The following is a 23083-nucleotide window of genomic DNA, read 5'->3' on the forward strand; positions in this document are numbered from 1 at the left end:
CAATTCCGCATTCCCATTTATTCATGATGTTGTTTCTGTAGGACACAAAGCGGATTACGTAATTCAGTAAATCTGACACTGAATCAGATTTTCTAGTTATGAAAGAACTTCGTTAAGGAAAGCCGCTTGCCCAACCATGTCCTCTGATTTCCTGGCTGCTGGTTTCATGGCAGTACCAGAGTCATGTGACCCTTATGAGACACAGCAAATGGGAGATAGGGCGTCCAGTAGTCTTTGGATATGTTTTCTTTTTTAGACTTTTCTGGGGCTTTTAAAACGAAGGCCCTGCAACAGGCTGCAATGTTGGAAGTGGAGCCTTCTGCGCAAATCTCTGATGAGATAAGCGTAGCAATGTCAAGAGATAGAGGAACAGTATGCCTTGCACATCCTTTCATGCTTGCCCACCCTTTACTATGTTTTAACTGGTATTACTATGCTTCATCCATTGTACTATATATACAGCAGTGTAATACACAAACATTCACACTGTAAAATACACAGAGATTAGACCTCCTCTAAAGGAATGTCTCAAAGACTTCAACCTCTCAGCTGTAGATTATTATTTAATGTATTTATTATTATAAACCTTGCAGAGGTCTCATCATTACAGAATAACTGCTCAGCAGCACTTTCACATTAGATCCTAAGGGAGGAATGGTATTCCAAATGAATTTAGATTGCTCGGTGATTGTATTTAGGATGTTGAGAATGAGGCTGCCATGTAATCCACCCTGAAGGGTGGGGCATATACCTATGACTGAAGGGGGTGGGGTCATCACAGGTTCTTTTGTTCTATTGGTCCATCTATGCAGTTTAAACGAAAGCACCTGGGCAGACAGGTAGATAAAGACTGCAATGCAACAAAGAACCCAAAAAAGGGCAGCTCTCTCTTCCTCTTGCATCTACTCAAATCTCACTTTATTCTTTATTCTTTTGGCTTTCTTGAATGATCTGTTTCACTTTCCCTACGCTTTACTATGTTATATATATAGTTATATGAAAAACAAGTCCAGTTTCTGTAATCAGATTTGTTTCCATTTAGCAAGTCTGCTTATGCTGTATAGAAAATGATATGGGAAATAGTTTGAATTACTTATACAGTGACTATTTACTGTTAAATACGATTTTCTTACCTGGTTTCTTTATTTTTTCAGGTTTTTTTATTATACTAATTGAATTGGATTCTTTACTTCTTAAACAACTTTTCCGAGCTAGTATAAAATCATCTGGATCAGTCTGCATGCACAGAGGAGAAGGTGAGTGAGCATTAAACTGCTACTAAAAAGGTGGGTACTAACTGAACTAAGCACTTACTTATCAAAATGTGCAGATTACAATCAAAAGTAATGCCATTTAATGCAATTAAATGTAGACAGGCAACTATGTTAGAACATTATGTTAAAAACGTTTTGCAAACTATTGGCAATACTGTAACTTCATAGTATAACCACTGGAAAACTGCTAAATTACTGTGGTCTACCACAGTACATTTTTTCAAAAGCTGGATATTACAATAGTTTAATAGTTTTATAGTGCTTTTGCATTATAATCCAACATTTTAAGGATTTATACAAGCAGCCCTGAAAATTTCTTCTTCAACCTGAACTGCTGCTTCTTTAAAACGTGTTAGAAACTTCAAATTAAAAAGCTGTTTCAGATCAGCAGAGCAGTCAAAAGGTGTCGTTCATTTAAGAAGGATTGATAGTCTGCAGCAGAACGGACAAAATAAAAAAATAAAAATCTAAAAATTGTATTTCATTTTTTTAAATTAAATATACCATATATGAATGCATAGAGGTCGACAGACAAACTTACTGGTCTAAACTTTGTTTCCTTTTACTTCTACAGCATTCTCAGATTCATTTTTAAAAGATTTTACAAACTTGCAGGTTTTAGCAATAATCACTGGGTTAGTGGGTGGACACTGGAGATCTCAGATGATGTTTACTGAGTGTCTGCAGCCCGTTGCAACACGCCTGCGTGTTTGAGCGCTGAGGTATTTCAAACACACCTGCAGGTGATGCTGGGATCGGCACATTCGGGTCTGGTCTTGTAAGGAGATGTCAGCCAGGCACAGCTATAGATTCCACTGCAGGAGCTGCATGTCCCAGCTAGCCTGTGTAAGGAAAGCTACGTCAAAGAGCACTTTGTACTGTTCAGATGGATCACATAGGTGTTGGCTACCTACCGGAGAGGGTTTTATTTTCTTAATTTTTTTTTTGGCTCAGATTCCAAAAGCACTCCCCTAAAGAATAAAGAGCTCAGTTAATTGGATGTCCATTAGGGGATACTAGTAACTTATTTAACTTGAATTGCTTAGATCAGATGGAATCGCTGGACTTTCAGAGCTCTGAGTAACAAGAATGAATCCACTAAAGGGTTGGAAAAGTTACTATAGAACAACTGTTTATATTGTTTTTATTAATGATGTACTAAATACCGTAGTACTTATTGAGTGTTTCATGTCTCCAGGGCCCAATTTAAAATTGAAAAACACCTGGATGAAGAATATGCATGACCAACCAACTGCAATGGCCTTTGTGAAAATACACTAGCGAGGACTGTATTCAGAGCCGTCTGCTAAAACTAAAATAATAACAAGGTAAAGAAAATGCAACTAGCGTATTCTTAAGCCATTTATCTCCAATTATAACTTTCTTCAAGCATATTGGGATACTAGTCTGTGTAATCAGAAGATTTTTGGAAGGCTTTTTTTTATTTATTTTTTTATTAAATATCCCGTTGAGTCATTTCAAGTCAGCCCCTTTCTGAGGAGTTCATCGTGGTTCTCAGATTTTTTCCATGAATTCTGTCCTTCATTCCACCGGAGTCTGTGTCATAATCAATCAGATTTCAGTAGAGTGAAGTACAAGAGACATGGAGCTAAAACTTCAGCTTAGCCTCAAAGTACCCACAGCAGCCAACTCACAGGACCAGCCAACAACGAAGAAGCTGATTCAATCAGATGTGACCTAAACCAGTTACTGTACAGGTTTTTACATGAACTTGTATTTCATTTTTTTAAAAGTACAAGCTCAGCAACAACATGTAAAGAAAAAACAGCTGCAGAACTAAAAAAAAAAAAATTAATAATGATAATAAAAAAAATAAATCTTATTTGTTAATGGTTTTCTGTGTGAATGTAAAAATGAGCAAAAAGCGTAGGCTTTAGCCTAAGGTTTTTCTTTTGGTCCTCCTAAATATTATCTAGCAATTACACTGCTATTATCATAATATGAAAGATATTTCAGTCTTCATTTAAAAAATAATGGAACGACAGCCTTTCACATAAAATGTATGTTATACAAAAACTGTGCTGCCAAAGGCCTTTGCTTATGCATTACTGACAGAGGGCAAAACTATTATAGGGTGTGTAATCGTTTTGAAAGATGAATGCAATGATGCTGCGTTTGATTCTCATTTAAACATATCAAGGTTTGGTAGACCAGATTATGCATTACAGAAGACATGAGTCAGCGCCTTCTGGTCCATGCAGAGAAGTGAGAAACATTCTTTCACTGTGAAACAGAGCATTTGTATTTAATAATCTTGTTAGTTTTGTAACTGAGGATTTCACGTCAGCAGTGTTACTGTAAATAAACACATTCCACCCTTGTTCCATTAAATCCTCGCCCTAGCAGTAATCTATCATCTGTTTTTATAATACCCCCTATGTGAAATAATAATACAGTATGCCCTAGTATCATTTTTTCATGTGTCTTCAACATCACTATTCTTTGGTTTGAATGTTAATTACAACCCCTTGTCTTATTGTTAATTACAGTCCCTTGCCTATTCCCATCTTTAACATTTTCAATCTATCATTACATCATCACAGTCCAATCAACAACATCACAATATATCCCCTTCAGTCACAATTAAAAAAAAAAAAGTTACATTTTTATTTAAAAAATGTTGAAATATTAAAAAAATTTGTGTGAACTTTATGGAGATCGAGAAGTTTCCCTGCTAAAATGTAAAAAAAAAAATACACATAAGCATTATAAAATAGATGCAAAGATAGGAAATTTAACATGGTACAATTCTGCATGCAGTGACTGAATTTTATATATATATATATATAATCTTGATGTCTCTGCAGAGTTGAAAAATAGTTAACAATCGTTGCAACACCTGAAGAAGACACACGTTGTGTTGAAACACGTTGTGCTTGTTTCATGTTTTGTTTGAATAAATAATAAAAGATTTTTAAAAACAAAATGTAAGAAGAATCTGCATATAAGCATTAGCGGTCAAGTCTGAAAGAAGAGGAGATTTTTGAGTGTGCGACCAACCTTGTCTCTATGAGTGTCATCGAGTAAAAGTATACATGTATTACATGTCATTGCTGTAATCTATTTGTAACTCTGCAGAGACATACACAGATATATATATAGATATAGATATAGATACAGATATATATGTGTGTGTAATTGTGAGAGATTGGAACCAGGCCAAGCAGAGTTCTTCAGCAACAAAATAGGCTTTATTAGGTTTATACAGGAACCGGGCCCACTGCTTCACCTCTGAACACAGGTGAGCATAAAAGAACACACTTTAAATCACAGGAAAACTAAAAAACAGCAATCAATCTACCAATAACAGTAGCAGTTTGCCGTGACCCGTGTGCTCCACTGTCCAATAGCATGTGCCGTCTCATCCCTGGGAGCAGGACCTGCCTGCTTCTATACACAGCCTCCTAGTCACATGACAGAAAACTAGGGGTTTTAAAACAAAGTCTTTTGTAGAGACCATACTGTTTGTTTTTACAACAAAGTTTTAAAACAATAATTACATCAGAACAAAAACAAAGGCATTTAAGCCATCGTCCTTTTAGTTTAAACTGGTCATGTGACCACACCTGCCAGATACCTTTTTTTACTGCAACAAAAACAAAAGCAGGCATTAAAGGAAATGACACTGAAACTGAAATGATGTAAAGATATGTGCATTTAAGAATGGAAGAATATGGAAGTGAATGAGAAATAAGTGCCAGTACAAACAAAAAACAGGTACTTACACAAAAACACTAAATACTTACACAAAAACCCAAATAAACACGATTTACATGTGAGGGGGTTCACCCATCACAGTAATATGTAAACAGCACATGCTATAAAGCTCCACAGTATTTTGCATTGATTCATTCCCTCTGACCTGATAAATACTGTATCTTGGTTTCACTAAACAGATAATTGCACACTCTTCAGATCACACAAGAATCACCTTTAAATAACTTTATAAATCAAATGAACAACTTCAATGTGCCAACTTTAAGCACATCTAGAAAGCGTAAACTGGTGTCAAACTATGTGTTGCACAGCTGTGCCAGGTTTGTTGTCATGTGAGCATTGCCCTGTTTATAGAACATCGAATGGAAGTGTGACACCTGTCATTGTTAGATCACCTGAAACTCAACATTCTAAATTCTAAATAGAGATTCAACTCAAGCAACAACTTTTTTTTACCAAACAACTGTCGGTCTTATGTCAACTTCAAAATGGAAAAAATACAATTGGGATTGGTTCTTTTCCTATTCTTTGATCCCTGTTTTGGGGAGGATACAGGTGAGAAAATGAGATTAATGACATTAAGAAACCAGGTGTAGCAAGGCAGATTGCCGTCATATAAAGCTATAAGAAATTATATAACAACAAACAAATATATATATATATATATATCAATGTTTCTCCTAAATATAACATTTTAATAAAATACCATAACCTGTTATAAATAACATGTAAACAGATTATTGTTTAATTATATTCGATTAGAATCCTTGGGGACTACTTTATTTATTATTATTATTATTATTATTATTATTATTATTATTATTATTATTATTATTATTATTATTATTATTATTATTTTAAATCCAAAAAGTAATAATAAAAAAAAGCTGAAAGGATCTGTTGCTCCTAATTGGTTGTACGGTGTTTGAAAGGCACATACTGTACCATACCATTCCTATCCGGTGTGTTTCCACAGTTGCTGACGATATTGGGCTCCAAGATGGGCCGGATTTCTGATCTGCTCGCCCCCACTGAGTGCCAAGAGCTGCATCAGGTCCTGACCAACCCAGAGGAGAACATCCTGGGGGAAGTAGACAGGATGTCCAAACAAAACAGCAACCTCGACATTAATGAGAAACGGAAGAAGCGATCCATCAGTAAGCATGCGCTTAAATTCGCAATTACTTTCAATGTCTGATCCATCTTTGATTTGTGGTTATTTAGTTAAAATGTGCGTGTGTGTGTATGTGTGTGTGTGCGTGTGCGTGTGCATGTGCGTGTGTGTGCATGTGTGTGTGTGCGTGTGTGTGCATGTGTGCGTGTGTGCGTGCGTGCGTGCGTGCGTGCGTGCGTGCGTGCATGCGTGCGTGGGTGCGTGCATGTGTGTGTGTGTGCGTGTGTGTGTGTGTGTGTTTCAGCTACCCCTGCAGAGTGTACGAGGATCATGAAGGAGTGGCTGGCCTCTGTTGGAAATAGCATGTATTACGACAGACTCGCCAGAGCATTGCGGAAGATCGGGAGGTCGGATGTCTCAAGAGGTCAGACAGGGCACTTTTCAAAACTAAGTGCTGCAATCAATGAATAAATAGTTATCTGAACAATAGTAGTTATTCAGTTAGTAGTTTTAATGATCTTAGCAGAAGCTCTTTGATAGGTGTCTGAAATGTTTGTAACCTTTGGGTTTGTAAAACAGTTCTATTTTCTGGAAATCGTTTGACGTCATTTTATAATTCTAAAGGCTAAAAGAAAGAAGTGGTATCTTCTCAGCTGCTTATTTAAAGAGAGACAGCGCCACAGCGTGAACACAATGCTTCCACTTGTCACCGTAGCTGGAGTCTAGTTCAAATACATCGAAGTTTACTTTGGTTCCTTTCCAGTGCAATTTAGCAGTTTTCCATGCTGTTCCCATGCTAATTAATTTACTTACCAGACAGCTGAGATTTACCATGCATGTGTTTTAACATGTTTTTACTACTCTTTTACTGTGCTTTAATACAGTTCGCTATTGTAATTGTATTATTATCTTTATTAGTATTTTGTGTTGTGTTTGTGATCAGAGATGGGGAAGAACATCAACCAAGACAAGTCCCTGGGGATGAAGAAGTATGTGGAGGACTTCCAGAAGGGGGTGGAAGCCATGCAGTCTTCCATGATAGCACCTGACTCGCACAAGTCTGCAGACAAGCTCCGTAGGGAAAGAGAATGTAAGACAGACAGGCTGTCAAGCAAACGGACAGGCAGGCCGAGTTGATATATAGAACTGTTCCAAAGATGTAATTCTACACTATCATCTACGTCACACAGAGTAATTAAAAATAAGTCATTCATATTTCATGGAATACAAAAATGCTACACCTCTGATTGCTGTGTCTTTTACACAGTGCTGGAGACGAACTGGGCTGACTTGGAGCTGATCATTGAGAGGCAGCAGCTGCCTCCGTACCCCAGGAAGCTCTTTGATGGGATTCAACCCCTGATTTACGGGATCTTCTATGGCTTTTCCGGGGTGTTTCTTATCGGCTGGATTGCTATCTTCTTCTCCATTAGGATCACAGAACAAGACTTTGAGGAACTGTTAATGCGCTCAGCCTCCAGGAAGAAGCCCCGTCGTTCCCAGAGGCTGCATCACCCAGCCGAGCTTCCATCCTCTTCTGATGAGGACAAGAGTGAAGACCACGAGAGAGAGCCCCCGAAGGGCAGGAAACCTGCAAAGAGATTCCGAGACTACTTCCCTGCCTTCAACCTCGGCAAAACAAATACTGGAAAGTTTGGTGTTGACGTGACTCTGTGAATGAATAGTCGTCTTAGTAAATACTGTGGTGAGATGATTGTTTTCATCTATCTGCTATGCAGAGACACAGTGGCGATACGAATTTTGACGTTTCCCTTTTGTTACGTGCTGTAAGCCTAGAAAGAAGCCTAGAAACAGCACTACACATGAATTTAATGTAAATACAAGTTTAATTATACTAAAAAGCTACTCCAGTGTGCTGGTGAATTATGACTTGAATTACTCAGAAATGTAGTAGTGTAATTGTCCACAGAATTCAGACAAGGCTACTTTTAGCTCAAAACTAGTTTTGCTAGGGAACGATCTGGCACCACATGGAATATTCTATAAACAGATAATTAATTAAACTGGTAGTCAACTTATCGCATCCAGTTAAAGAGACAACCACTCTTTCCTGCAGTTACATAAAGGGTGGAGGATACATGATGATTATTAAGGCATAACCACAAATAATCAGCAAGTGAGGAAAGATATGACTAACGAGGGACAAAGTCCTTACTTCTGGCCTATGGTATCCGTCACAAATAAAAACAAGCTCTCAAGAGAAGAGATTGAAACTGGAAACCAAATCAAGCCAATCAGCTGACACTCTAAATTAGCTTTCGACTCTTTTCAAGCGTTTGACTGACTCATACATTATCCCTTAGTTTGTTTTAATTTCCACAAAGTGCCAACGCGTACATAATTGGATTCCCCATAGGACCCCCAGTCCTGGTTTATATTCTCAACAGAGCAAATTAAGAAACTTCATTAGGAAACATCATTCGCACTTAGACATTCAGCAGATTGCAAAGCAGTGGCTAATTATAAAAGCAATAGGAGGATGTCAGGAGGAACTGAAGGCTTAAATGAAACTTGCAGTACTGATGTCATGATGTCAGTACTGTTTCTGCTGTGTTAGGATCAGGCTAGGGTGCAGATCACCTGGGTTTTCTTTTTTTTTTTTTTACTTTGTTTCTTATTTAAATAATAATGATGGTATTCCTTTTTAATTTGATTTTGTTATGAATGTTCATATTTTAAAGAATGAACCACACAAGCAGCAGCAGCAGCAGTATTTTGAAAGGACATCTAATTATAGTCCAGCTGAGAACACACTTGGGGATTTCTTTAGCTATCTCTGTGTGTCTGCAATATGAGACAGCCGTCTGTCAACTTGACTTGGGGGGGGGGGGGGGGGGGGGGGGGGTGCTATATCTTTAGCAGAAGTGCAACAACTTCGTATCCTAGAAATTATACAAATATTTAAAATGGAAACTACTGATCCCATTGACATGAGCTGTCCCCATCAAATATTCCTGAATATAGAGTTGGAGCAGAGTTTTCTGTGGGGGAAGAGTTAGAGCAACAGGGCTGGATTTGGGTTGGTAGCTAGAGTAATTTTTTTTTGGTTAATATTTTAGGCTTCAGGGTCAGGATTCATTGTATTATGCAAGTAAAGAAGTTGCTAAAGTTTTAATTCATTAACGGGGAAAGAAAGTGATCTGTTTTAAAGTGGTTCACTTTTTTGGCATGTGTGGACAAAACATTATTCATAACTGTCAAGGTCTCTTTATGAAACCAAGACATAGAAAACTGTAGAGCCAAAACAAACAATCATTTAGTCCAATTGAAATCCTCATTACTGGAAGCAACATGCAGCAACATCATTCTGATTACATCAGCCAGTACAGGCAGCTTTGCCATGCACTTGCTCCTGCACCTCACTCTGGAACCAGTAGCTTTGAAAACTGTTGCCACTTTCAATTCTCTTCTCTTAGCGGATCTGGTGTTTGCATCTGATGTGCTATGGAAATTAGAGAGAGCTAATTCTGGCCCTTGCTGAAACACTGTTAAAACGATGGGTATCCATGTCAAAGTGCTGAGGAAAAGCTTAGCAAGCCAAGTGGGGCGAGTGTGCCAGAGAAACGGCTTCCTCTGCCAAGAACACTGGAAACTAATTGGATATGCTGTACACTATATAGTAAAGGTACATTTCACACATACAAAACACTGGCTCAGTAGGTCTAACACATTTATATTGCTACTTTCATATTTTAGTCATTAAAACCTCACAGATTGTCTCAGCTATTATCACCGCAGCAGAATATCTTAGCTTAAGTGAAACACAGTGATGAATTAATGTCAGTATAAAAATAATGTGGTAACGCTTTAGAGTGATGGCAACAATCCATATGACATCACGAATATATATATATATATAGATAGATAGATATATATATATATACACAGACGTGCTCAAATTTGTTGGTACCCCTCCACAAAAAACGAAGAATGCACAATTTTCTCTGAAATAACTTGAAACTGACAAAAGTAATTGGGATCCACCATTGCTTATTCCATATTTAATAGAAATCAGACTTTGCTTTTGATTTTTTATTCAACATAATATTGTAAATAAGAAAACAAATGAAAATGGCATGGACAAAAATGATGGGACCGCTAACCTAATATTTTGTTGCACAACCTTTAGAGGCAATCACTGAAATCAAACATTTTCTGTAGCTCTCAATGAGACTTGTGCACCTGTTAACAGGTAGTTTGGCCCACTTTTCCTGAGCAAACTGCTCCAGCTGTCTCAGGTTTGATGGGTGCCTTCTCCAGACTGCAAGTTTCAGCTCTTTCCATAGATGTTCGATAGGATTCAGATCAGGACTCATAGAAGGCCAGTTCAGAATAGTCCAATGTTTTGTTCTTATCCATTCTTGGGTGCTTTTAGCTGTGTGTTTTGGGTCATTATCCTGTTGGAAGACCCATGACCTGCGACTGAGACAGAGCTTTCTGACACTGGGCAGTACGTTTTGATCCAGAATGCCTTGATAGTCTTGAGATTTCATTGTGCCCTGCACAGATTCAAGGCACCCTGTGCCAGGCGCAGCAAAGCAGCCCCAAAACATAACCGAGCCTCCTCCATGTTTCACTGTAAGTATGGTGTTCTTTTCTTTGAAAGCTTCATTTTTTCGTCTGTGAACATAGAGCTGATGTGACTTGCCAAAAAGCTCCAGTTTTGACTCATCTGTCTAAAGGACATTCTCCCAGAAGGATTGGGGCTTGTCAATATGCATTTTAGCAAATTCCAGTCTGGCTTTATGTTTTTATGTTTTTCTTTCAAAAGTGGAGTCCTCCTGGGTCTTCTTCCATGGAGCCCACTTTCACTTAAAAAGCGACGGATGGTGCGATCAGAAACTGATGTACCTTCACCTTGGAGTTCAGCTTGTATCTCTTTGGCAGTTATCCTTGGTTCTTTTTCTACCATTCGCACTATCCTTCTGTTCACTCTGGGGTCGATTTTCCTCTTGCGGCCACGTCCAGGGAGGTTGGCTACAGTTCCATGGACCTTAAACTTCTTAATAATATTTGCAACTGTTGTCACAGGAACATCAAGCTGCTTGGAGATGGTCTTGTAGCCTTTACCTTTACCATGCTTGTCTATTATTTTCTTTCTGATCTCCTCAGACAACTCTCTCCTTTGCTTTCTCTGGTCCATGTTCAGTGTGGTGCACACAATGATACCAAACAGCACAGTGACTACTTTTCTCCATTTAAATAGGCTGAATGACTGATTACAAGATTGGAGACATGTGTGATACTAATTAAAGCAACTAATTAGTTTGAAATATCACTATAATCCAATTATTTATTAACTTTTCTAAGGGGTACCAACAAATGTGTCCAGGCCATTTTAGAATATCTTTGTAGAATTAAGCACCTGGGCGTAATTTCCAATTACGCCCAGGTGCGGATGATAATTAATAATAAAACAATTAAACAATTAAACAAACAATAAGACAATAAACTAAACTAATTAACTGAAAAAACAGAACAATCTAACAAAAAGGTGTATTTCTTTCGCAGGGAGGTCTTAACCCCCTCCCTGCTGTCTCTCACAACCCGCTACGTTACAATATATATATATATATATATATATATATATATATATATATATATATATATATATATATATATATATATATATAAAGTATATATGAAGAATGTATAACTGCAGTGTACAAAAATTAAAAAATAAATGAAAAAAAGAAAAGTTTTTTATTGGTTGTACACAAAAGGTTTAAATGAGTACATTCATGCTGGTGTTGCCTCTCTAATTGAACTAATTGCTTCATTATACAAATCTTGCCTAATGTGCTAGAGAAATCAGACAGCTCGCATTTATACTGTAGTGAACTAAAGAGTCATTAGAGATGTTTAGTTCATAAATCCACATCTGAGCAAATCACATTGCATCAGAGCATTAACCTGAGTCCAGAAGAGGGGGTGACGGGCGCCGATCTCACTGTGTGTATGGCTGGCAGGTTCCTTATTATTGATGGATCTCAACTGTGAGGATTGATACATGTATTTGCTATGTGCAATACACACGCAAAGACTAGAGCCTCCCTCAGTTCTGGACTGAAATCTGAAATGAAAACAGCTCCACAAAACAGTTAGGAAAGAAGTACAAGAGTAAAGCTGATGAAAGCCAAGGCATGCTTTACAAAACATGAATATCCCGTATCACGATTTCAGCCCCTTAATCATACCGTCTGTTGACTCAGCTGATTTAGTAACATTAACTATATGGTGACAAAATCATTCAAGTGGGGATGCGTTATTGTTATTACTTTATTGCATGGCATTCCTACTGAGCACAGATAAAGTAATGTCAAATTTATTTAATCTCAAATGCATGTATTTATCCATAATACAGACCTTGAGATTTACATCTTTATTGAAAGGGAGTCCATACTGCAAAGTACTGCACTATTTTCAAACATGTATTTATTACAGCATCACCTGTTATTGTATCTGAGATACATCTCATTCCGTACCTACGGTTACACTTTCTTAAATTGTTTGGGTCTGTGGTTCTACTCTGCTTTACAAGCTGTTGTGCTGTTTTGGCCAGTCATCTTCTCAATTTAGTTGTGTCCTGGTGTGGCAATGTGCCCCGCCCCTGTGTGCATATTATGTGTTGTATGTTGCGTGCGTGTGTTAATGTTGGTGTATAGAGATTGGTACACGGGATATAAACGGGTCTGTGTTTCACGTGTAGTTAAAAATGTAGATTTATATTTAGGCACGAGGAGGGCACAAATCACTTCACGTGCTGGTTAAATATAATATGTGAGCACGGGGTTGCACGTAATGAATTCACGTGCTGGGATTCAAGTGAATAATTAATTAGTAATTGAATCCCAGCACAACAGTATATATAGAGACACGTAGCATTCACTCGGGGTTGGGTGTTCGGTGAGTGGAGAACGGGAGAGAGAGAGGAGTTAAAATAAATAGGATCGTAAATATAAGTGCTTGTACTCACCGTGTTTGTTTGTCTCTCCATGCACCGTTTGTTAAGTGTTTAGTATGTTTTGTTTGTCTATTTATTTTGGCGCAAGTGCCGTGTCCTGTTTTGTTTTGTGTTCAAACCTTTTATTTTCTGTTCTGTTTATTAAATGCTGAGCGAAAGCATTCGCTCAGCTTCACCAAACCCCAAATCTCTGTCTGTTTATTTCCTGCTTCTGGTCTGACGCCACCCACTCCGGCCGTCTTTGTGACACCTGGATACAACATAAACTATGATGAATATTAAGATATATAAGAGACGTTCTAGAGAGCTGGATCTGATCTTCTGCACAACTAACCTTTCAAGTCCACCGTTAAACTATTGTCTTCACAGTCTCACATCTCTGAGGTGCCTGGTCTACTGCTACACATTTCAGCTTGTTGTTCATCTTCCTGTTGGACAGGATGATAACAATGGGACTGACAGCGGCGTAGAGGGAAGTAAAGAAGATCCGCAGGTCTGAGATGATGGAAGTGGCCAAAGTCTCGTTGATGGACAAGGTGTAGACCCACAGGATGTTGTCTATCCCGAAGAACAAGAGGGTGACCAGAGTGACCACGGTTTAGGCTGCTCTCATCTCTGCCGACTCCTTCTGGTTCTGTTTGGCACTCCTGATCTGTGTGGCATGCTTGCTGTGTCTGTATAAAATCACGAGGATGAAGATGTTAGCCAGGAGCATGAGGGTCATGGGGACCACATCCCTGGCGATTTGCACGGCTCCCACTGATGACTTCCACAACTCGCTGGGATATTTCACAAAGCAGAACATGATGTTGATGCTGTGGTTCAATGAGGTGGCGTTACTGTCCTTGCCGCTGGAGAAGATTGCACTGGGAACACTTAAGAAGGTGTTTAATATCCAGATAAAGACAAAGACTCCTGCCAGGTACTGTGGGGCATGGAGTTTGATGCTGGACCACTTGGAGCCAGTGGGAGCAATGCTGATACATTGGAATGCACTCAACACAAAGGTCAGCCATATGGAGAGAGCTCTGCAGGTCCTGTAGATGAAGATGACAATCTTGCAACCCAGGTCGGTGAAGATGTTGACCACTTAGAAAGATGCCAAGGCCTCAAAGAGGCAGCGTTGAACCACCAACTTGAGGTTGACCACCATGAGATGAAGGACAATGATGTCAGCTGGCAGGAGCTAGCGGTCGAAGTAGGCTATGTGTGAGAAGGCAGCGATGACCATCAGGTTGCCTGGGATTCCCAAGACTGTCAGAAAGAGATAGAGCAGCCCCCTGATGACCTCTTGCTCATTCATTATGAGCGTTAAGGAAAACAGCAACACTTTTTAATTGACAGTAATCTGCAGAAACAAAGTTGACACATTTTTTTACCTATCCTGAAGGTGAGCTTGACATCGTGAAGAAATATTTGTCTACATTTTCAGACCTTTTCATTTAGATGAATTTGGATTTTATGGCTACATGTATGCCACTTGACATGGATGATATGGCTAATAAATTACTTTCCCACCTTTAAATGTGTTTACCTGAATGATTTAAAAATCTGTATAATTTCCATCAAATAGACAGCTAGCCCCTTGATGCTTCATGTCCGTTTAACTAAGCTCTCGGCCTGACCTAACAGAAGGATAATTCTGTTTCTGTTTGGTTATACACAGACACCTGGTTGACAGGTTTCAGCTGTCTGACTGTAGCGGTGATTAGGATAGTGAGCTGTGAAAATGCATTGACACTGAGCATGATTAATACTGCTGATGCCAAATAGCACTCAAGCATCTTGGGAGCAGATCCGTGTTATGAAAAATGATGCATTTATAAAAGTGACAAGGGAAGGGTTCAATATAAGAAAAGTACATGCCTGCTTTTTTTGCCTGGTCTAGTTTGACATTCAATCCAATTTTACAATGAGTGTGTTTATTTTGTTTTGTTTTAATTACAGGCTGATCTGGCTATTTTTGCTAACGCAATGAAGTCTTTTAAACAAACAAACAAACAAAAAAAACAGTAGTGCCATTGAACATGGAAAAGCCCATGATGACTTCAAAAACACATTATCCCTCCTTCTCTTGGGCTAATCATGTCTTCTAGTGCAACACAAACAGTTAAAATGATTGAAAACGGGCTTACCTGATGGGGTGAAGCAGGTACCAGTAGTGCCCTCACCTTCCAGTTTACCTGTATTTATACTGCAGGAACCCCATGGGGAGGAGAAGAAGGAGCAGTAGGGTGGATGAACTGGGCACTGAACTAGAGCATAATGGACCCAATATCCAGGGAGAGCATGGTCTCTTAAGGTTTAAACAGCACAGAACTGGAAGAGTTTTTAAAATCTTCTGGTGCTTTGCCTCTCTGAGTCATGCATAAGTAACATTGAACCCCAAAGGTTGACTGAAGACTCTCATTATGATCACACTCCTCATGCACATCACTTTAGAATGAGTTCTCACAGGACCACTTTGAAAACTGCTGTTTGTTGCCTTTTGTTTCCCACTGAAAGCAATGAGCTACATGTTAAACATGTATAGTTTCATAAAGAGCTGGTTTTTATATCACGTCTGGGTTTTTTGTCATGTTTGCACCAGTGCTTTTCACCACAACTTTGCACCAGTGCAAGCAGAACTGAAAATTAACCATACCGATAATTTAGTATCAGCAGGCTTTATGGGCAACACGTTTCTAATGAATGTGTATTTACATAGTAGTTATTTAGTAAGTACATGTGTACTTACACATAACTACAACGTTATTATACATAATTACAATGTGCTTAATGTGTTCATCTTTTTGCACAATATATGTAAGTACACAATTTTATCAGAAAAGGGTTAGGGTTAGGGTTAGGGTTAGAGTTAGGGTTAGGGTTAGGGTTAGGATTAGGGTTAGAATTAGGATTGGAGTTATATAATGCAAAAAAAATGTACACAGTAAATACATTGCAACAATGCATATTAACATTTTAATTATGTTTAAGTGCACATGTATTTACAAATACACAGTAATTAGAGACACTTAATGTAAAGTGTTAGCGTTTTATGTTTGTTTGTTTTTACTAAGATCCGAGGTGGGTGCAGTTACTGGTGCAGTTTTGGGCAACATGATATTTGTTTTGGCATTCATTTTAGAATGCGGTTAAAGTTTACCCTAGAATTATCAGTGATAACCATGGTTACAAAATGATATTGCCATTTGTTGCATAACAACTAGGAGTGACCTGTACAGTAAGGCATATTCACATGCAGCGTGTTCTTTTCATAAGGTTACAAGACTGCATGTGCATGCAGACAGCCTTAATCCTAGTTTACTAATTTAACACTGCAAGCCATCATAAAGGCACATGTAACAAAACACCGATTAGAAAACTGAAAGAATTTTTGCGAGTGCACATTATTTTATGAAAATTTCATTTGAATGAATATGAAACAGTATGAGTCCGTTCCGTCACATTGGGCAACACGCCATTTGTTTTTATTCTATTTGAGGTGTTGTCATGGTTCTTTGATTCCTTTTTTATTGACGTACTGTATTAAAATATTTATTCATGCTGTGTGAATAGGTCCATACAAGCAGTGGTGCAGTTGAGGGTATATGCAGGTAAAACCACTTTTAATTTGGGCAATATAGCATTTACCCGCTTCTCATATAAGGGATAGAGAGTTTACTCATTTCTACTGTTCTGTGACATGCAAATCCTGGGTTAAAGACAACATATTTCAACGGTGAAGATCTGTGTTGTGAGCTCTCAGTCAGAACTGGGGTGTGGCCTCTGGACTGCGTGTTCTGTTAATGTGTGTGTGTGAGTGTTCTGTGATTGGTTGTTTATGTTCTGTTGTTAGGCACACTGGACCAGCAGGGTGGTGCTAGTAGCCTTCATCCTAGCCTGTGAAAGGACGCTCACAGAACTGTTCAGTGATGCGCACTGTCCGGTCTGTGACTGTTCACATGTAAACAGCACCTAAGATGGGAAATAACTGTATGGGGGGGTTCTGGTTGGCTGAGGGGCAATAACAATCTGTTCATGTTTATCTGTTCAATCTATCTGTTCAACTCCACCAAACTGGGGCGTTTACCTACTTTTTAATTTACCACTACACCACTGTAGACAAGCACCTGCCTGTTCCCAATACCTGCTATACTCACAAGTGAAACACGCTCTATTTATTTCATTCCTTTAAATGCCTTCTCAGTCCCCTTTGTTTCTCACCTAATGCAAATCTGACAATATGCTGTACCCCTCCGGTCACTCCATTGAGTTTTGTTCAGTAAATGTATTTCTGTACTATACAGTATATGGACCATGGTGTTTTGTTCTGTGGTGGCCTCTATTTCAAAGGTTTTGTCATCTGTTTTCTTTCTCCTCTGTGAGTTTTTTTCTTTTTTTTTACTCTATTACTTCATGTACAAAGGGCAGTTCAATAATGCAGCACTGCTCTCTTGTGGTTGAATTGAATACTTCATAAATTAGCAATGTGTTTGTGAATTGAGAATTGCATTGGAAGCGCTGTCAAGAAGACCTGACCCCGAGCTCAGTGTGTGTGGTGTCAGTATCAGGAACAGAACCAGTAGTGAGTTGGATAATTAGGGTTGTTATGGTTAGGAAGGTCACATTAGTTGATTCTCAGTCCGAGCCGACCTGGTTAGAGTTTGGGTTTTGGTTTGGTATTTGGGGTTTAATACTGGGAATTAAGGAGGCTGTGTGGTCCAGTGGTTAAAGAAAAAGGCTTGTAACCAGGAGGTCCCCAGTTCAAATTCTAGCTCACTGAGCAAGTCACTTAACCTCTTTGTGCCCTGTCTTTCAGGTGAGATGTTGTTCACACACACCCTAGTCTCTATAAGTCGCTAAATAAACAAATAATAATAATGCTGCCAGTTAGAGATCTCTCTCTGGAACTGCATGGTTCTGTGCATTCATGACATTCAGATTGCACAGTTGTGGAATTGAAAACAGGATGACTTCTAGAAGCACTGATGTGTACACTGCTCTGAGTGGCTTTATACTGAGATATTCTGTTGTTTTTTAAATCATTGTAGTTACAGTGAAGTGTTCATCAGAGAGAGAGAGAGAGAGAGAGAGAGAGAGAGAGAGAGAGAGAGAGAGGAGGAGGAGAGTTGGGCTTGAGATTTTCACTGTCACTTGAATTACACATTCTCTTTATTTATTTTTCTGTCATCTGTTGATCTCCTTATTTCCTAAAATAAGATATCATTAATAGCCCAGAAGTCCAAACCTCTATCAATTCATAGCAGCTGACAGAACAGATTTGATCTGATCGCTCACAGGTGCAGCTATCGGATGAGATCAGCGGTAATTTACACTTAAATATAGTCCACAATTAAATCAAGTTCACAAAGCTTATCCATGCAATCACGGTTATTTTTGTTCAAATGCAAGTCAAAATTAACAGGAGGCCAGCGAGGTTTCCTCTCTAATCAGTTCAATGGGGTTCCTACCTTATGCTTGATAGAAGTGATTTTCAGACACAAACCAGACCTGCAGTACAAGGTTAGTATAGTGTCGTGGCAAATGTGCAAGTAAATATGTTCTACTGATAGCGATAATCTCTCACATTAAGTGTGGATAGTGTCAGAGTATTAGTTTTACATTACCAGAGTATACAGTCTGCTCTCTATAGTGATTCCCTCACTCTCCCTCAGGCTCGCAATAAGCAAGGGTTTTCTAACATAAAACCTGTCCCTATTAATGTGGTTTGCTGTATATCAAAAACGGGGGTGGTCTTAATAAGAAACAAACTATGGCAAGCGCAGAGGGCATATGGCTACAGTAGCTCTCCTAGAAGATCAAATAATCCTCTTGAGTGTCCCCAACCCCTACAGAATAGCTCTACAGCCTGAAGCTACACCTCTACACCTGCTCCAACCATTGGCTCAGCTCATGTGTGGCTGTTTAGAGAACATCACTCCTCCGTGGGGGTTTATAAAGGCTCTCCCTGGAGTGGAGACTTGTTTACTTGTTGTCTTTGCACTTTAATTAGTCCTTTACTGCTGATAAGACACCCCCCTGGATTAACAATTATTAATGAATGTCGAGGGAAAACACACTGCATTTGTAATTGTGGAGTAAAAAGTAGCATGCTGTGAGCGTGTTTTTGAAATGCATTCTGTTTGTCTGCTGCATTTTTAATTCCTAAATGTTTCTTTTCACTGATCTGCTGCTTCTTGTAATAATACAAAAAAACAATTGTAATATATATATATATATATATATATATATATATATATATATATATATATATATATATATATATATATATCAAGCACAAAGGCAAATTAAAAAGAAAAACTGCTGGAACGTTATATGAGGATCAAAAAATAATCTAAGTTGCAGGAAGCAGTTTCGCTCAGTACAGCAATCAGTTTGTTTCATGCATTTTATCAGAGAAACAAAGCAAGTATGGACTTGCTAGTTAATTAAGGCTGCAGCTTAGAAGAAATCTCACTTTTCGTCACAGTGTTTTCTCCATTACCTCAACCTAATTAAACACCAGAGAGAAGGGCTCACTGAAATCTGCTTTATGCTTTAATTATTAACAAAATAATTACTGAGAACCATTTTTGCACTCTAATTAGCTGATATCAGTTGTAATTAAATTACAGGAAAGAAATAGCATTTAAATCATAAATCTTTTTATTCAAGGCATTTATGAAAGTTTGGTGCTTTACTGAAATCAAGGAAAGATTTCATACAGGTTTCACCGCTCACCGCCTACACACAGCAGCAAATAGAGGAGTGGAAAAACTTTAATGTTTATGATTCACCTTGCAACACTTATGTTTTTGACCTCTTAAACATCCTCTCTGAGCAGTCTTTTTTATTTCAAACCACAAAGGCTCCGATTAAAGTTTTTTTTTAGTTTTTTCCTCACCCACTCTTTTGCAGAAGTAGGATGTTATTATATTGACATATTGAAGCCTATGTCTCCAGGATTTCATTTCAGATCATTTTTTTTCCCCGTAGACTACGGTTGGGCAGTGTTATGCTATAATGAAATGACAGACTTCTGGAATTATTTAATCTTGACAGTGGAAACAGTTAAGTTTGAGCTCCTAAGGGTCTTACAATATTGAGTACCCAGCTTGTTATCACTTTCAAATAATGGCTGCAAATTCCTAGTGAATTCTGTCTGGATGCCATAGGAATAACACCTGAATATCTTCTGCACTTCCTCTGAGCTCTGAAGTAATTCATTTTGAATTTTGCCTTGTTAATTCAATACTGTAATAATGCACAGTCAACAGGTGTTGCAAATGCGATTGCAATCACAACCCTGCAGAGCTTATTGGATTATAGTCGAAGGCACTCTGAAATGTCTCGAGGAGGCTTGGAGTGTGTGATAAAGTGTGGTGAAGATTGGTGCAAAATCAAGGCAGTGCTCACATTCACCATGAAAGAAAGACAGATGGGTGACCACGATCAGTGCATAAGGGTCTCTCCAAAATGAAAATGTTTTTGCATGTTGCTCTTACCATGAAACCCTTGAAACCCATCAGGAATGATGAACTGTTTACAGAATGTCTGGTGCCACTGTAAGAACGTGTTGAAAGATCTTAGAATGTTCTAATATATTGTTGCTGCAATGTCAAACAGAAAAGGCTCTACACAAGCTTACCGCTAATTGCAAAACTTAATTAAACAGTAAATTATTGCAAGCATGGGCTTGCAGCCTAATTAAGAGTTATGTAATTAACCATCCCCTTACCAGAAGAAACATTCTTAATTTATATGCTTTAATTAGTCTCCAGAGAACAATACCAAATGTTTTATTAGCATGGTATTATCAAAGCATTAATTAAAACGGTCTTTTAACAACAACATTTCTGAGTACCACTTAGAAAGTGGACCACAAACAAAATCCATTGGCAGCATGTTATACACCAGCAGCCTTTGTTATTTTCAAAAGAACACAACAAGTCAGCTGAACAAAAAGTGACAAAAAGCAAGGCTTGTTGCTTTGCCTACTCAACATTTGCATCTATTTACATTAATCTTATTTCAAAGGAAAGAATATATATTTTTTTCTTAATCATCTTGCATATATTACTACTTCACTTGGTAAACTATCCCATATATTTAAAACAGCTAAGGAGTTTAAAAAAGTGCTTCCAAAAATCTGTTCTGAACATGCATTCACTCTTCCCCTCTCACCCTTACTCTCTGTGTTAAATTGAAGTCATATCTTGGGTTAACTTGTTAAGATGTTTAAAGCATTAGCATGCCAGTAAATGCACCAGACTGCAATCCATTTAATGTCCGTTTTTGAAAGGCGGTTTGGTGACCTAGCTGGAGACGTCACTAACCCCACACGTCTGGGTTTGAGTCCTCTTCTGGCCAGGTCCCACGTTAAGTTTGGTCTCATCCGAGAAACATCGGAAATCCACTGCATAATTTGACCCGCTTGTGGCAGCTTGACTAAATGGGTGTAATTATTTGATCAGGAGTTGAGTGACTGGCAAGCACCTACAGTTTCATGAATATTACATTTCACAAGCACCAAACAAAATACATATTTACCAATACAGACTGTTTTGGGTAACACTTTACATTAAATGGCTCTAATTGCTGTGTATTTACATAGTAGCTACTTAGTAAATACATGTGTACTTACACATAATTACAATGTTACTATGCATAGTTACAACGTACTTAATGTGTACATCTTTTTGCACAATATAACCCTAAACCTCACCCTAGCCCTAACCCTATCCCCCCTAACCCTAATCCTAACCCACCTAACCCTAACCTTAATCCACCTAACCCTAACCCTAACCCTAACCCTTTTCTGATACAATTGTGTGCTTACATATATTGTGCAAGAAAATGTAGGCTTTAAATACATTGTAACTCTGCATAATAACATTGTAATTATGTGTAAGTACACATGTATTTACTATGTAAATACATAATAATACATAATAATTAGAGAAATTTAATGTAACATGTTACCTTGTTTTGCACATGTAGCCCCATTCAATATGTCAATATGTCCATATGCATATTTTTCCCATTTACATTTTTGAAGTTTGCATCCATGTCCATTACTGCTGTCATGCTGTTGGCTGGCGAATGGGAATAAATACTATACTGTGTTAACTTTCCCAAAATGGCCCGATGTTCTGAACTGTGTGGTGCTTTTGTGCTGTGCTGGACAACTGTCCACTGCAATTGAGGGTAGTGTTGTCCTTCACTAGACATTTCAAACAAACTGAGTTTCTATACAGAGTAATTGCAGGTATGCCTCCATAACACAGTGTGCAGTAGGGGATGTTTCCTAATCCCCGTTGCTTCTCCAGCCCCCAGACACTCCCCCATCTCCCCCAGAGGGAGTGTTCTCCCTGGAGTTACCCTTTGAGGTAGTGGGTGTAAAAATACAAAACCAAAGAACTATTCGGCTACAAGAAGACAACATGCCGACTGACCCTTTGTGAACAAGCATCAAGGTAAGATTTAAACCAAAAGATATGCAGTATAGTTTTATTTATAACAATATAACATTTGTATCATTTAATATGGTGTACCAAACAAAACAACAAATTGAATATTTAACAAACGATTGTATTTAACATAGCCAGAAAAGAACAGTAGAATATTCTCTGCTTTCAATTAAGAAATGTTCTGCTAGTTTATACAAGATTAAGTCAAAAGTTCATTTTTATTTTCTACAGTATATGATTTTATTCCTTTTCAATGAAAACATACAACATGGAAATGTGTTGCTGCCTTTATATGCAAACGTAATGCCTATATCAACTTGTTCCAGTAAAACTTCTACACGAGATTCTTATATTCACATACAGTAGGGCTATACTCTAGTTCTTCAGACAGTAAGCATATATTTGTTTTCTGGTTAAATATTTAAGATAAATGGCAAGTTTATTAAAGGATACTATGTGGCTATTATCTCAAATGCATGACACTTACAGATTAATTGATACTCGCTAAGTGTCACTC

General features: G+C 38.2%; 1 protein-coding gene and 1 pseudogene across 3 annotated transcripts; one reads left to right on the forward strand and one right to left on the reverse strand.

Annotated features, from left to right (window-relative positions):
* The first annotated feature begins 884 nt into the window (after nt 1-884).
* On the forward strand, nt 885-8000 carry LOC117426179 (transmembrane and death domain protein 1-like). Of its 3 annotated transcripts, XM_034043553.3 has the most exons (7): nt 885-1256; nt 1849-2120; nt 2473-2602; nt 5989-6169; nt 6431-6550; nt 7070-7216; nt 7394-8000. In XM_034043553.3, the coding sequence occupies exons 4-7, from the start codon at nt 6013-6015 to the stop codon at nt 7801-7803; spliced, it is 834 nt and encodes a 277-aa protein (XP_033899444.3). In that variant the 5' UTR covers nt 885-1256; nt 1849-2120; nt 2473-2602; nt 5989-6012; the 3' UTR covers nt 7804-8000. The 3 variants fall into 3 exon arrangements, with proteins under 3 accessions (XP_033899444.3, XP_034763843.2, XP_058860341.1); XM_034907952.2 differs by lacking the exon at nt 1849-2120; XM_059004358.1 differs by lacking the exons at nt 1849-2120; nt 6431-6550.
* A 5460-nt stretch (nt 8001-13460) lies between these two features.
* On the reverse strand, nt 13461-14414 carry LOC117426186 (olfactory receptor class A-like protein 1; annotated as a pseudogene).
* Between the last annotated feature and the right edge of the window lie 8669 nt (nt 14415-23083).

Source organism: Acipenser ruthenus, chromosome 29 (genome assembly GCF_902713425.1).
Source record: "Acipenser ruthenus chromosome 29, fAciRut3.2 maternal haplotype, whole genome shotgun sequence".
In the NCBI taxonomy this organism is placed as follows: domain Eukaryota; kingdom Metazoa; phylum Chordata; class Actinopteri; order Acipenseriformes; family Acipenseridae; genus Acipenser; species Acipenser ruthenus.